This window comes from Parasteatoda tepidariorum, chromosome 1 (assembly GCF_982258835.1).
Source record: "Parasteatoda tepidariorum strain Cologne lab strain chromosome 1, Ptep-v5.0, whole genome shotgun sequence".
Lineage (NCBI taxonomy): Eukaryota > Metazoa > Arthropoda > Arachnida > Araneae > Theridiidae > Parasteatoda > Parasteatoda tepidariorum.
The window spans coordinates 12169338-12182640 of record NC_141755.1 but is presented as its reverse complement, the minus strand read 5'-3'; the positions used below and the strand labels follow the sequence as shown (position 1 = coordinate 12182640).

The 13303-nt window shown below is 29.9% G+C and overlaps 1 protein-coding gene across 4 annotated transcripts in view; it reads left to right on the top strand.

Annotated features, from left to right (window-relative positions):
• Positions 1 to 257: 257 nt before the first annotated feature.
• Positions 258 to 13303, top strand: part of LOC107454741 (uncharacterized) — an 18116-nt gene continuing 5070 nt past the window's right edge. For all 4 annotated transcript variants that reach the window (XM_087159372.1, XM_087159364.1, XM_087159361.1 and 1 more), the window contains exons 1-2: positions 258 to 351; positions 8873 to 8978. In XM_087159372.1, the coding sequence (XP_087015498.1) occupies positions 307 to 351; positions 8873 to 8978 (151 nt within the window). In that variant the 5' untranslated portion in view covers positions 258 to 306. The remainder of the gene's footprint in view (positions 352 to 8872; positions 8979 to 13303) is intronic.

Sequence of the window (13303 nt, the reverse complement as noted above, 5' to 3'; positions counted from 1 at the left end):
TGTTTTGTCCGCCATAAAACATTTTCAAGTTCATTACTTTTTATCAGCAAGGGAAGATAAGTCTCCTCTTTTCCCCATATTTGATCATAATATTTAAAAGTCTTACTTAACACTTCTTACGTTTTTAGGGTCCTATGATGCACAGCTCAAATTGCAATACTAAAATAGTTTTCAGGAAGCAGATTATCACCTAAGAGATAATTCTAGAAATCCCGGATTCCAACTACTATTTAAGTGAAAGAGTTTTTAAGAATGATGCATATTTATCTATAAGTAACCAAGCTTAAAAAAATTGTAAAATTCAAAATGAAGGTTTTCTTTGCTCTAGCATTCTTTGCTTATGCCCTGACAGTAAGTAAAACATTTGAATTAATTAATTAGCATCATATTCTATTTCTGATACTTAATTAGCTTTTTTAAACAATAAATTATTTATTATGCATTTTTTAAAAGTTAATAAATACATTTGTTAAATTCTTACAAGGAAGAAAATACCAAAATTTAATTATTAAAAAAAAAAGATTTATTTCGCATTTGCGTTTTTCTCCTATGGCTCGACTATAATACAATTCAATTAGTTATTCCTATTATATTTCATAATAAGTACTAAATTAACATATTTCTCAAATTTTAAGCGACTTTCCATAGACTTTTATGGAAATTATTCCTATTTTTATAAATTATTTTAAAGTAACAGGATGAAACTTTACTTTGTTCGTGCGTTCTAGGATTTAACTAAACTAATACAATTCAATTAGTTATTTTACATTTAATGTCATGTATTTAGCATAATCGGCAATTTTTTTCAACATTGAAAAAGATTTTATACCAAAATTTATTATTAAAAAAAAATGATGTCGAAATTTTTTCTTGCATTTATTATATTTTCAGTTGATTTTTAATTATCATGTTTTTCTAACTTTAACTTTCCCCACATTTTTCTAAAAATGAATATTTTTTTAAGAAATTAGATTCAAAAAATTTTAAACCAAAACTTTTTTATTACTTAACAGAATGAAAGTTTACTTTGCTCATGCGTTTGTCTGGAATTTAACTATAAGTAATACAATCCAATTACATAGTTGTTATATATTTCCTGTCACTTATTTATCAAAAGTTGCAAAGCTTTTCCAACATTTAATGATTTTCAGTGTATTTTTTTGTACATGAGAAACATTTTTGCTAAATATATTTAATACTTTTATTCTAAAATTTATTATAAAATAACAGAATGAAGGCTTACTTTGCTCTTGCGTTTATTAAATTTTATTGTAGGTATTGAACTAGCATATTTTCTAACTTAAAACGATATTTCATGTAGTTTTCTAAAAATTATAATCATTCCTATGAATTACATTCAAAAATGTTTAAAAACAAAAATTTTTATAATGTAACATGTAACAGAATAAAGATTTACTTTGCTAACTGATCAATAATGCGAATGAATATAATGTTCTAATGGATGAACATTCATTAAAAAAATTATACAAACCTTTATTTTAAAATAATAGAATTTGACTTACTTTGTTATTGTACTTATTATATTTTAAAGTACGTTTTTTATTATCATATTTTTCTAATTTTATACGACTTTCAATGCATTTCTCTGAAAATAATAAATGTTTTTAACAATTTTCTACATGAAAATCTTTTGAACCAAAAGTACGTATTGCGTAAAAGAATGACGCGCTACTTTTGCTTTTGCCTTTATCTATAATTTAACTGTAAGTAGTACAATTTATCTAATTTTTTTGTATTTTTATAGTAGGTATTCATTATAATTAGCATTTTTTAGCATTAAATGACTTGCCAAAAATTTTTCTGTAAATATGATAAATATTATGCTAATTATGTTTAAAAGAAATTCACTTCAAATTCTATTATAAAATTTATTATAAACAGAGTGAAAGCCTATTTTGGTCTTTCCCATTTTATTATATTTTCAATTCAGTATAAAATTTGCAAATTTTTCTAACTTTAAGCAATTTTTCATTTTTCGAAAAGTAATAAATATTTTTGTATAATGCATTCAAAAATATCTTAATCTGAAATTAATACAAAGCAACATAACGATGATTTTCTTTTCTATGGTGTTATTTGTTTCTGCTTTCCCTTAGTATTCACTTTTAAAATATTCAATTTTATACTTTTAACTGGTTTATTTTGAATATTGAATTTACTTTCCATCCATTTCTTGTAAGCTATAATTATTTTTGTTAATTACATTCAAAACTTTCACAAAGAAATATGATTTCGTTTTTTTTTTTCTTCGCTCTGAATACAGTTAATTCAACTAACTAGAAGAGGGTGAAGCTTAAAAGAAGAATACTAAGTTAATATTTGGAGGCACCGCATTCTCGGCAATTTCTTGGAGTAAATAAATACTCTCTTAGAAGCAAATCATAACTTTATTCTCTAAATAAGTTAGCTACTCTCTTTCCACTTAGAAGTTAAAGAGTGCACTTACATTGAAAGGTTTTTTTTTCATGTCTCATATTTATTTTCTGTAATAATGATGAAACAGAAACTTTTAGTAAATCAATCGTTGTAATACATATATGAAAGTCTTATATACATTAACGGCAGTGCACCAGATGACAACATTGTATACAATGCCTAACATTTTTGAACAAATTTTGAAATGCGAGAATTATTACAAAATATTGGCTCATAGCCCCCTTCTCGCTGCTTTCGCCAACCTTCAGAAATTATTTTCGCAGTTCATTTCCTATTCCCTTGCAATTCGAGTTTGCTACACTCACTCATTTATATATATATATATATATATATATATATATATATATATATATATATATATATATATATATATATATATATATATATATATATATATATATATATATATATATATATATATATATATATATATATATATATATATATATATATATATATATATATATATATATATATATATATATATATATATATATATATGTAAATTTTTTTGAGTGCTCCTCACACTATTGTATTAATATATATTTTGCTTTGGCTTTATTAATACAATATCAGAAAGCACTCTGTTTTGCGGATATAATCGAGTGGGCTGAAGAAAAGATTATATCTTTTTTTTCCGGTTTTTTAATTAACATTTCATTTTTTTTTAAATAAAATGTTGTTTGTTATTTTTTTACTTATTATTTCCCACCCCCTTTTTTTCATTTGTCTATAATTTTTCTTTGTTTTATTCTTCATTTTTATTCTTCATTTTCCTTGCAAATTCTCTCTCCTTTATTACTAATTTAAAATTTGAAGTGTAGAAAAAATGAGTTCAGACTAACCTAGAAAAAGCCACGAAGTTTCAAATACTGAAAGAAATTCTCAAAATATACAAATGAAAATAAATGATGAGATGATAACTTAGAATTGCGCAAAGGAGAAGTTCTCTTCTAATAATTTGTTTGTATTTTAATATTTCGAAGTATTTTTTTTTCTCCAGCAATTTAAACTTCATGACTTACTCTAGATTTGCTTGAACATACTTTCCCCTTCTTTTAAATTAGTAATGAAAGAGAAGAAGAATTTGGGACGAAAATTTTCTTCCCTTGTAAAAGATTGCTTGCTTGCTTTCGTATGCCTGTTTAGGCAGAAGGGTGCGATTGTTCTTATTTTCCGGTGGCGCCATCTATGGCCAAGAACTTCTCAACTTCTTCCACATCATACGTCACACCCGTTTATAGGGCGGACCCATTCATACATCCATTCATTCATCCACAGATCGTGAATTTTGACTTGAATCAGAGAACAATCGATCTCCAATCCAGTACCCCCAAGGTATTGCTTTGTTATGGGAACATGGAGGACTTTGCGACTCGACAGATTTAACGTGCATCAGTCACCATTTACTACCACGGGGAGTCTTCGGCCGGTGGGTTTCGAACCCACGAACTCTCGAACATGGGCCCAGTGCTCTACCGACCAGGCTATCCTGGGCCTCTTAAGGCATTGAGCTGTCGTTGTAACGAAATGCTGTTCGATCCCCAGAGGCGGCTTGAAGCTCAAATAAAATTTGTCAAAAAATTGTGGAGCCTCAGCCCCCATGACCCCCAGATCTATTGCGGGAATGCTTTTTAATAAAGCTTGACGTGTGACCAGGGAATTAAGGGTATAGTGGCATTTTCTGATAAAGGTGAGGAGGGCATCAATATATTGAAAACATGAGTGATATTATTAATTATTTTATTATAAATTATTTTATTTTATTATTTTAAATTAATAATAGTAATTGAAAAACTTACTGCTTTACTATGCATATGAATAAAAGGGTAAATGTTTTCAGATCAACGGATTTCAAGAAACGCGTGAAAAGAATAATGTATACATCAAGATTTAAATTCGAACATTCGTTTTTATTAGAAACTAAAAAAAATTTATAGTGATTCAGCATACCAAACGGGGTACGAAACTAATTTGAAAATAAAACACTCATAAATCAAATTTGCATTTGAGTTTCATAAAATGTACTATTTATGGAAGACTCGGGGAATAGATTGCACCCACGCTGTACCTTCTTTATAAAATTTATTTCAAAATAATATATGTGTTGAGAATATTTTTCGAAAAATCATATTTGCTAGGGAAAATGTTCAATTATAGAAGTAATGTTGTATTTTTGAATAATTTTCAATTCCATTTAGCTCAAAGCTGAAAGGAAAAGAAAATATTTAAAAGTAACACGTACTTAAATGAAATTGAAAATTTTATAGAAAGAAAAAAATACTTGAGTAAAAATTAGGTTTTTTTTAAGAAGTTTTTTATGCATTACGTCTTAATATTAAATACTAATAAATAAACAAATTTCATATAAGATTGGGATTATTTTTGTATGTTTTCTAATAACAAGCAAAAAATAAAATCTTGATAATCAACCAAAGGTTTTAAAGAAAAGGAATAATAAAAAGACATCACATATTAATATCGGTCATACATTAATATTGAAACGAGAAAAAAAAGCTATAAAAATTCGACAAACCACTATTGACGAAAGCAGATGTACTAAATATGAAACTCTGTTTGATTGCCGAAGAAAAGACAAAGGGTTTGAAAAACAATGATTTAAAACTCCTTTAAATTTCAACTAGCATTCAAACAAAACATGTTTTAATAAATAGTATACAGCACAAAAAAAAAACGAATCAATTTGAATATTTTTTGATCTCAAGATCGGATCATCACTTTCTAGGATTTAATTTTAATGGTTTGAGAAGATAACCTCGAATATTCTAATTAATTAGTGCAGACGATATATAGAATAGTTTCTGAGAAATCAAATTTTAAAAAAATCGTATTTTAAAATTCCATTTCTTTAGATGACTGATTCGCCCGATTTCGCTCCAATTTTATGTTTTGATATGTAAAATTACATTCTTTAAAATGATGTCAAAATTGTACACCTTACATTTCAAAAATTTTTTGACTATTACTATTAAATAATAAATATTTACTAAAAAATATTTTTACGTGGAATTATCTTTGGATAAACAAATTTTGTAATTAAGTGCAAAACGTTTTAAATAATTCGCTTAAAAAGTTCCCGAGATATGACGAAATACGTAAAAAGTAAAATAAACATTAAGTGGTTCAAGCTTTGAACCGCTTTCCTGTCCGAACCATTGGGACCATATTTAGAGTGTCAGAATGCCGAATCCACCAAAAAAAAAAAAAAAAGGCTTGTTTAATTAGAGAAAGTACGATTTTGTGTTTGATTTCGTAACTTAAAATATCGTTCGCACTAATTATTTAGTATATATGAAGTCACCCTCTTGAACCATTAAGATTGAGAAGAATGCGAAGATCTGATCATAAGAACAAAAATTATCTAGGGTGGTCCGTTTTTTCTTTCGCGCACTGCTCTATTCAATTGCGTTTTAGCAGATTTCGATAGCTTTTTTTTCGTGCTTTAATATTCATTCGCGATGTGTAAAATTTTTGACTTAATTTATAAGAAAGATTCTAAAAATATGTATTAAATGTGGTCTTTGCAGGACACCCTGTATCTAACCAGCGAGTTATTTAACAAACATTGTGTATAAATAAATTATTCGAGATAAACACAACTTATCGAATTCTTGCAAGTGATTTTTAACTTACGCATATCAGAAATAGCAAATATATTCTACTCAGTTTCCTGTGCCCATTGATTCCCTGACTGCATGATCTATAAAATTTTATGCGAAATCAATTTCATGAGTTTTACTATCCTTTAGAAATGCCGAAAAGATTTATCCTACGTTTTCTAGTTTCGAGAGTTGAGGAAATAAACCTATAAAATTCCCACCCTCATAAAATCATCAACACTCTCCAATGGTTTCCATTGGAGTTAATTTCGTTAAAAATATTAAATGAATATTGTTCGGAAAATCATGAATATAAAACGTAATAAACAGTTTTATTGACATTCATAACTTAGTCAACTATAAAATATTGCTGTATTTACGCTCTAAATTACATGACAGTTAAAATGTTCCGGAAAAAGTAATACTTTGTAATACAAAGTCTTTAGTTATAAATAGATTTTTTGTAACAAAAAGTTGAAAAGTTTCATAGGTTTTCAATGTTTATTTTATTTTACATGTAAGAAAATTAATTGTAAAGGTCCCACAATCTTTTTTTACTTATATTTAAAACATAATTAAATATAGTGTAACAAACATTAAAAACAATATTTCATTAAGTTTTCGCTGCGTTTCAGCACGCATTTCACTATATGTTTCTTTCAACTTTTTATTTATTCGTATACTATTCAAAAAATAGTAACGAACCCTACATTTCATCATCTCTAAAAATAAATAAAATAAAATTATTTAATAAAAAAAATAATAAAAGTAATTACAAAAAAATATTAATTTTAATTAATTAATAATTATTATTATTAAATAACATTATTGATTATTATTATTTATTGATCAAATTATTTCCTATAAGTCATAAATGCAATTAATAATCCTCATGAATTTATTCATGATTGAATTAAATCATAAGTAATCATGATGAATTCAAATAATCATTAGTTTAAATCCAAAGTAAAATGACAACTTAATACGTAAAAATTACGTTTCTTTCGCTCTCCTTGAGCCAAAACTTGTCCTAAATAGTGACTCCACAGTCCTACTTGAAATAGTTATACCTCGTTACCATAGTCACGGACACGGGTCCAGAGGAATGGCTTGGGGAGTTCTTACTTTAGACAAACTATAGGTGAATTATTGTCACCCCAAAAATGATATGACGGACAGAAGCCGGATTCGAACGCGGGATCTCTCTAGTATGAGGCCAACTCCCTAACCAGGTCGATCGGCCTATTTCGTCAATCTTGTTACGCTCATCTAGTCTTCTTTCACACTAGCTATCTCCCACAATGCTCTGCAATGAGGTTTCGAGTTGAGAAACCATTTTCGTCATGTATTTGAAAGATCGCGTTTCATCACAAATCACGCGATTTTGTGATGAAATGATTGAACGAAATACGAAAGATTGCAGAAACGTCAAAAGTGAGAAATTATTTCTGAGAGTGCATCGAAATACAGTCAATTGATACTCTGAAAAGTACAGATGCGGCCTCAGGTAAAATAAATAAAGCTTTAAACAATCGGGATAATAAAAAAAACAATGATTTATACCCATTTCGCCCCGCAGTAAACGGCTCTATTCATCGATTTTGAAAGGAGCTGAATTGGTAGAAGTTAAATAATAGACACCATTTTAAAATGAAAATTATTATTTTACTGAATTTAAACTTTTTAAAAAATCGTTCCAACGTTCAACTACGATATCGGTACTTTCAACTACAGAATGGTGCAAATTTGCTGAAATTAATAAGGATTTAAATTGAACCGTTCAAGTTGAACCACAGAGTCATGTAATCAAGATTGAGGTTTACGATAATATCGTTCAACTTAGCATCACCTTAAAATCTGTCCTCGCATTGAAAAGATTTTGAATAAAATTGAATTTAAAGTCGTTCCCACCAAGCAAACAGACTAAATTTTCGCAACCTTACAGACACTATTGGTGATATTAATAGCTGGGGATATTTATCAAATTTTTCGTTAGTAGGGTCTTGCATATATTGGTCGAATTGCCGACCAGGTGGCCGAGTGGTTAGCGTGCCTGACTGCGGAGCCATTGGCTGCGGATTCGAATCCTGCTCAGGGAATGAATGTTTCTTTCTCTCTCTGTGTTCTGTGTCCTTTCTCTTTTGTGTGAATGCGACCCGCCCTATAAACGGGTTTGTGGTTGTGTGACGTGAGCGACGCTGCTCCACCGCCGTGGCTTCGCCACAGGTGCCAACCGGATAACGAGAAGAGAGTAGCAGTTCTGGCATTCCTATGGCCAATGGGACAAACCCCAAGTGCCCGCCATAAAAAAAAAAAAAAATAATAAATGAATTTTTAAAAAAATATTGGTTAAATTACAAGTAAATTTCGATTTAAAGAACATGAAAGATATGTTTAACATAGGGATATTAAACGATCTTCCATCACTCAACCGAGTTTGACTTCAAATCACAGGTTTGAGTTTTCCTCTGCTAAAAACATTCAACACTACTCTTCATCCACCGAACTTGATTTCTGAGACTCATTCCACATTTTGAAAAGTTCTAGCAATTTAGTTAATGATCTTTCTAGTATCCCATCCTTTCCCACTAGTTTCTTATCTCCCTTATATTATTATATTGTTCTTCAGTCCCAAGTAGTTAAACCTCCTAGCACCTGTTTGTCTCGTTACTTTTCCACAGTCATTTGTTGTTTAGACACAAAGGAACTTTCTTGTTTATAGAGGGGAATGTATACTACGCCATTTTTGAGTTTTGTTAGTGTTTATTAACGTTGTTTTACTTTATTCGTTTTAGGTAGCTTCGGCTGGGCGATGCCTCGAACAAGCGGAATGTGATGATAGCCATTGTTGTGCAGGTCTTCCCTTTTTTGGTGGAATTTGTAGACCACACACACCAGAAGGTAATTTGTTATTTTTTTTAAATTATTTTCCTAATAAATGTGCCTCTTTGTCAAATTGTTATCATCTTTTACTTAAACTTTCTACAAAATTTCATTTTAAAAAAAGGTTTAAAAACTGTTTCTAAATGCTACAATTCCTTACTTTTTACGAATAAACATTGCATTAAAATACATTACAGTACCACCACAGAGCAAATATATTATTATCATTTTTTTTAGTATTAGAATATCGGTTTAAAATTCAAAAAAAGAAAAATGAAGGTTAAAAAAATAGCACGAACGATTCTAGAAGCTGTTTTAACCTATCACATTTGTTATTTCAGATTTTAAATTATAACATCTGAAAAATCTACTCTTGAACTTTCGAAAATGCCATGAAATGTTTCGAAATGCCTAAAAATAAACAAAAAGGCGACGACCAATTGAGTAAAACCTCACTAAGTTGTAGAAAAATGTGTTTCTTTTTTCCTTCCAAGTAGCTCTCAAACACAGAAAAATTTTGATCTGCGGTAGAAATATTACAATACACATTGCCTTTGAATTTTCAATAAATGCAGAAAAAGTACGAAAAGGCAGCAGTACTACCCTAGTAGCACATATCTCAAAAACAATATCGTTAAAAACGCAGCTTCGAACCGTACCGTAATATTGTATAAAATAAAAATGAACCCTTATTATAACGATCGCAAAAAGATATTGTTTGATATTGTAGAAAAACGTTGTGGAATGTACGAACGTTATCGAAAATTTCTCCTTATAGGGAAAAATTTGTTTACTTAAACCATTTAGCTATACCACTTACATGGAATCTTTTTTTATATATATTTTAAATACGATTCTGTACTAAAATTATGTAAAAATATTTATTAATGTGTCTCGGCTTATACTGTGATCAATAGTTGCAATTAGTGGAGAAAATGAAACGCGCAACAAGTAGCAAAACTATTGTAGTCCCTATTTTTTACGTAGTTAGTAGAGTAGTGTTTTAGTGTTTAAAAAAATGTTGAGTAGCGAGTAGTGTGCTGCGAAAAACAGTAATTTTTGGCGGAGCCTAGCACCTAATTTTAACGTTAGTTTAGTAAAGAAACAAGGTTCAAACACAACTAATTTTTCGAAACTGATTGGTGCAAATCTTCGATGCACGCAAAGAGAATAACTCATGCAGCCGAGCGTTAATGAGAATCATGCTACTGTTTCAGAGCAAACAAGTTTTTGTTCATAAAGTTTGCGACACCTTCATATGCGAATGTACACGTTAATGAAACATTAATGTTATTTCAATGGAAGGAAATCTATTTTCACAGTAACTTTTGAAGTACTTTATCTCTAATAAGAAAAAAAAATCAAACACTTAAAAAAATGGCACATAACATATTTGAAAACTTCGTATCATTTCTTAAATTAAATATTCGCTGTCGAGAAAGTCATAAAAAGTTGATTGTTGTTGTTGTAGTTAATATACGTCGCACTAAAACTGCACAATGGGCTATTGGCGACGGTCTGGCAAACATCCCTGGAGGATGATCCGAAGACATGCCATCACAATTTTGATTCTTTGCAGAGGGGATGGCACCCCGCTTCGGTAGCCCGACGACGTGCACGCGAAGTTGAGCACTTAACGGTAGAACAGTTTAACGAGGACCAATACCGCACACCCTCGGTCCCTACGCAGACTAATCCAAGTGGTCACCCACCCGCAGCCAGTGATGCTTGACTTCGGTGATCTGCTGGGAGCCGTGTCTTAACCATCAGTCCACTGCGGAACCATAAAAAGTTGAAGGCTAAAAAAACAATTTCATAAAAACTGGTTTAAATTAACAAACTGGCTCATGTAAAAATGATCAAATATTTCGTAATAATTCTTCATGTTTAAATCAGCCAATTTTTTTTTATCACTCAAAACCATTTTGAACATGGGTGTAAATTAAGTTCTCCAGCAAAGTTCACCTCCTAAAAGGTAGTGAAATAATGATTATATATCGAAAATAGTTGTAGTTAACTACACTTGTAAAAAAAATAGTTACAGTTGTAATTAACTACAATAAGAGAAGTAGTTTTTTTTTTTTTTTTTTAATCACTGGTCATACTAAAAATCCTATCAAGTGGCATTCTGCTCATGGATTGTTGACCGTGCAAAGCTAAGCACAGATGACACTAGGGGTAAAAATCCATCGTAAGACTTCCGGGTTACTACTTTAGATTGATTTTTACGCCTAAACTTAAAAAAGCGCACCATCCATCATTATTATACTTGTAGTGCTTTAAATAGAACGCTTTCTTTCAACTTAACTTCCAACGAAACAAACAACAAGTGAATTCGGAAGACTACGCAATCTTACTATGGATACTATCCAAAAAATAACAAACGGCGCTATTTTACATAAATATAGCCAAATAAGGGATAACACTAAAAGCCTGGCTAACCTTACTCTTTTTTTATGCTGTGATATCAAATGTTGTGTTGTTAAATTTGTTTCAGGTCCACGACTTGTTAGAATTTATAAATTACAGAAAACTCTTATGAATGGTAACATTTTACGCGTAAACTTAAACACAATATCAAACCTTCCTAGAATATCAAGCCTGTTCACTCATCCTAGCATAATTCCGATACTGAAAATATTTTTTTGAGTTCTTACAAAGACAGTTAACACTGCTTTTCGAAGCTTTATCGCAAAGGAAAATAAGAAAAAAATCCATAGTTCAAGTGCTTTACACTTGATGCAATGCTATAATTTTAAACTATATATATAATCTTGCCGTGAAGAATTATCTGGGTCTTAGAACGGACAAATAATTTAAAAATTATAAAACTTTTTTTTAAAAACTTCTAATTTGGCGACATTTTTCCACCTAGATGAAAATTATCAAAATCACTGTCTTATTCTCAGTTTTTGTAAATTCTTACGAGCCCAGCTAATGAAGCATTGGAGTAAGTTTTTCAATATTAAAAAATGAAACCACAAACGCCTTACATTTTCTCAGAACTGTGGTTTTTCTCCATATTGACGTTTTGCGCCGTTTAAAAAAAAAAAATTCGTAAACAGCGCTGACTTTAGATAGACCAAACTTGACCTAGCAGTCATGTGTAACAGTTGGAAACTTATTATTCGCAAAAATGCATCATTTCATTTCATATTACGACGGAGCCTTCAAAAAGCCGCCGTGGAATTAAAATGCGAACTCCTTTTTCTTTCCAGTTTAAATCAATATTCCTACAAAAAGTTAATTGAAAATGACGAATACTCCCACTTCCTAAACAACCTACATATCATGTAACACTAAACTAATTGTAGATCATAACAGGGGAAAAAATATGCCATTCTAAACAATTCGTTTTCCCAAATGTCGATTGTCTTTTTTTCTTCTGAAAATGTTTTACAAAATATTTTTAACAATTAAATAACTGAATAATTTAGAGATTTGCTTTGTGTTCAGACATAAAGTGTATTTACATGAAAAAATAATAATAATACGCATTTTCATTGTATTGGGAATTATTTGAATTAGTCTGTGTGGGTACGGGCACCCCCGCTGTTTACATTAATACAATAGAGGCTCTTTCTATAGGCTGTTTATAATAAAGGATGTCCAACAAAAAATATTCAAAAATATGTTTAGATAATATTTGAATTAATATGAAACAATAAGGCGAACATTTTAAGCAAATTTCCAGATTGTTCTGATAGATAAATATTATGGGAAACAATATTAAAATAGTGATGCACATATTTACAAATGCAAGACCTTTCGTTTCCCTAGCGTAGATACGCTTGGTGAAAGCACTTTTCAAATACTGGGATGAAATGAAATCACAACTTTACAGACTTTTTTTAAACATAAATCTATATAGATTATAAGTTATTCCACAATGACTACCCACATATATTTTTAGAATCCTAGTCAAAATGAAGTCAAACTTGAAACTCGTATTAAAGTAAAATTTAAAAAAAAAAAAAAAAAAAACGCTGTCGAAATTTGACAAATGACTATTGAGAAAAACAGACGTAAAAAAAAACAAAGCCTGTGAGATTGTTGGCTGAAACTCAAAGGCAGTTTGAAAATTGACTTTCAACTCCTGTCTGTTTCCGCATTCAAACAGGTTTTGTTGTTCTTGATCTCCTTTCTAGACAATTAGTCGTCAGCTTCAGATAGCATTTTTGTTTTGTTTTCTCCACACATACACATTAATTCGCAATGTCTACTGTGTATATTTTTTCTACTTCTTTTTTTACAAAGATCTTATGTATGTTAAGGGTGGTGATTACAGATCACGGAAACAGTGTGTTGTAATCACCCCCTTCTCCGCTACCTCCAATCAAGAA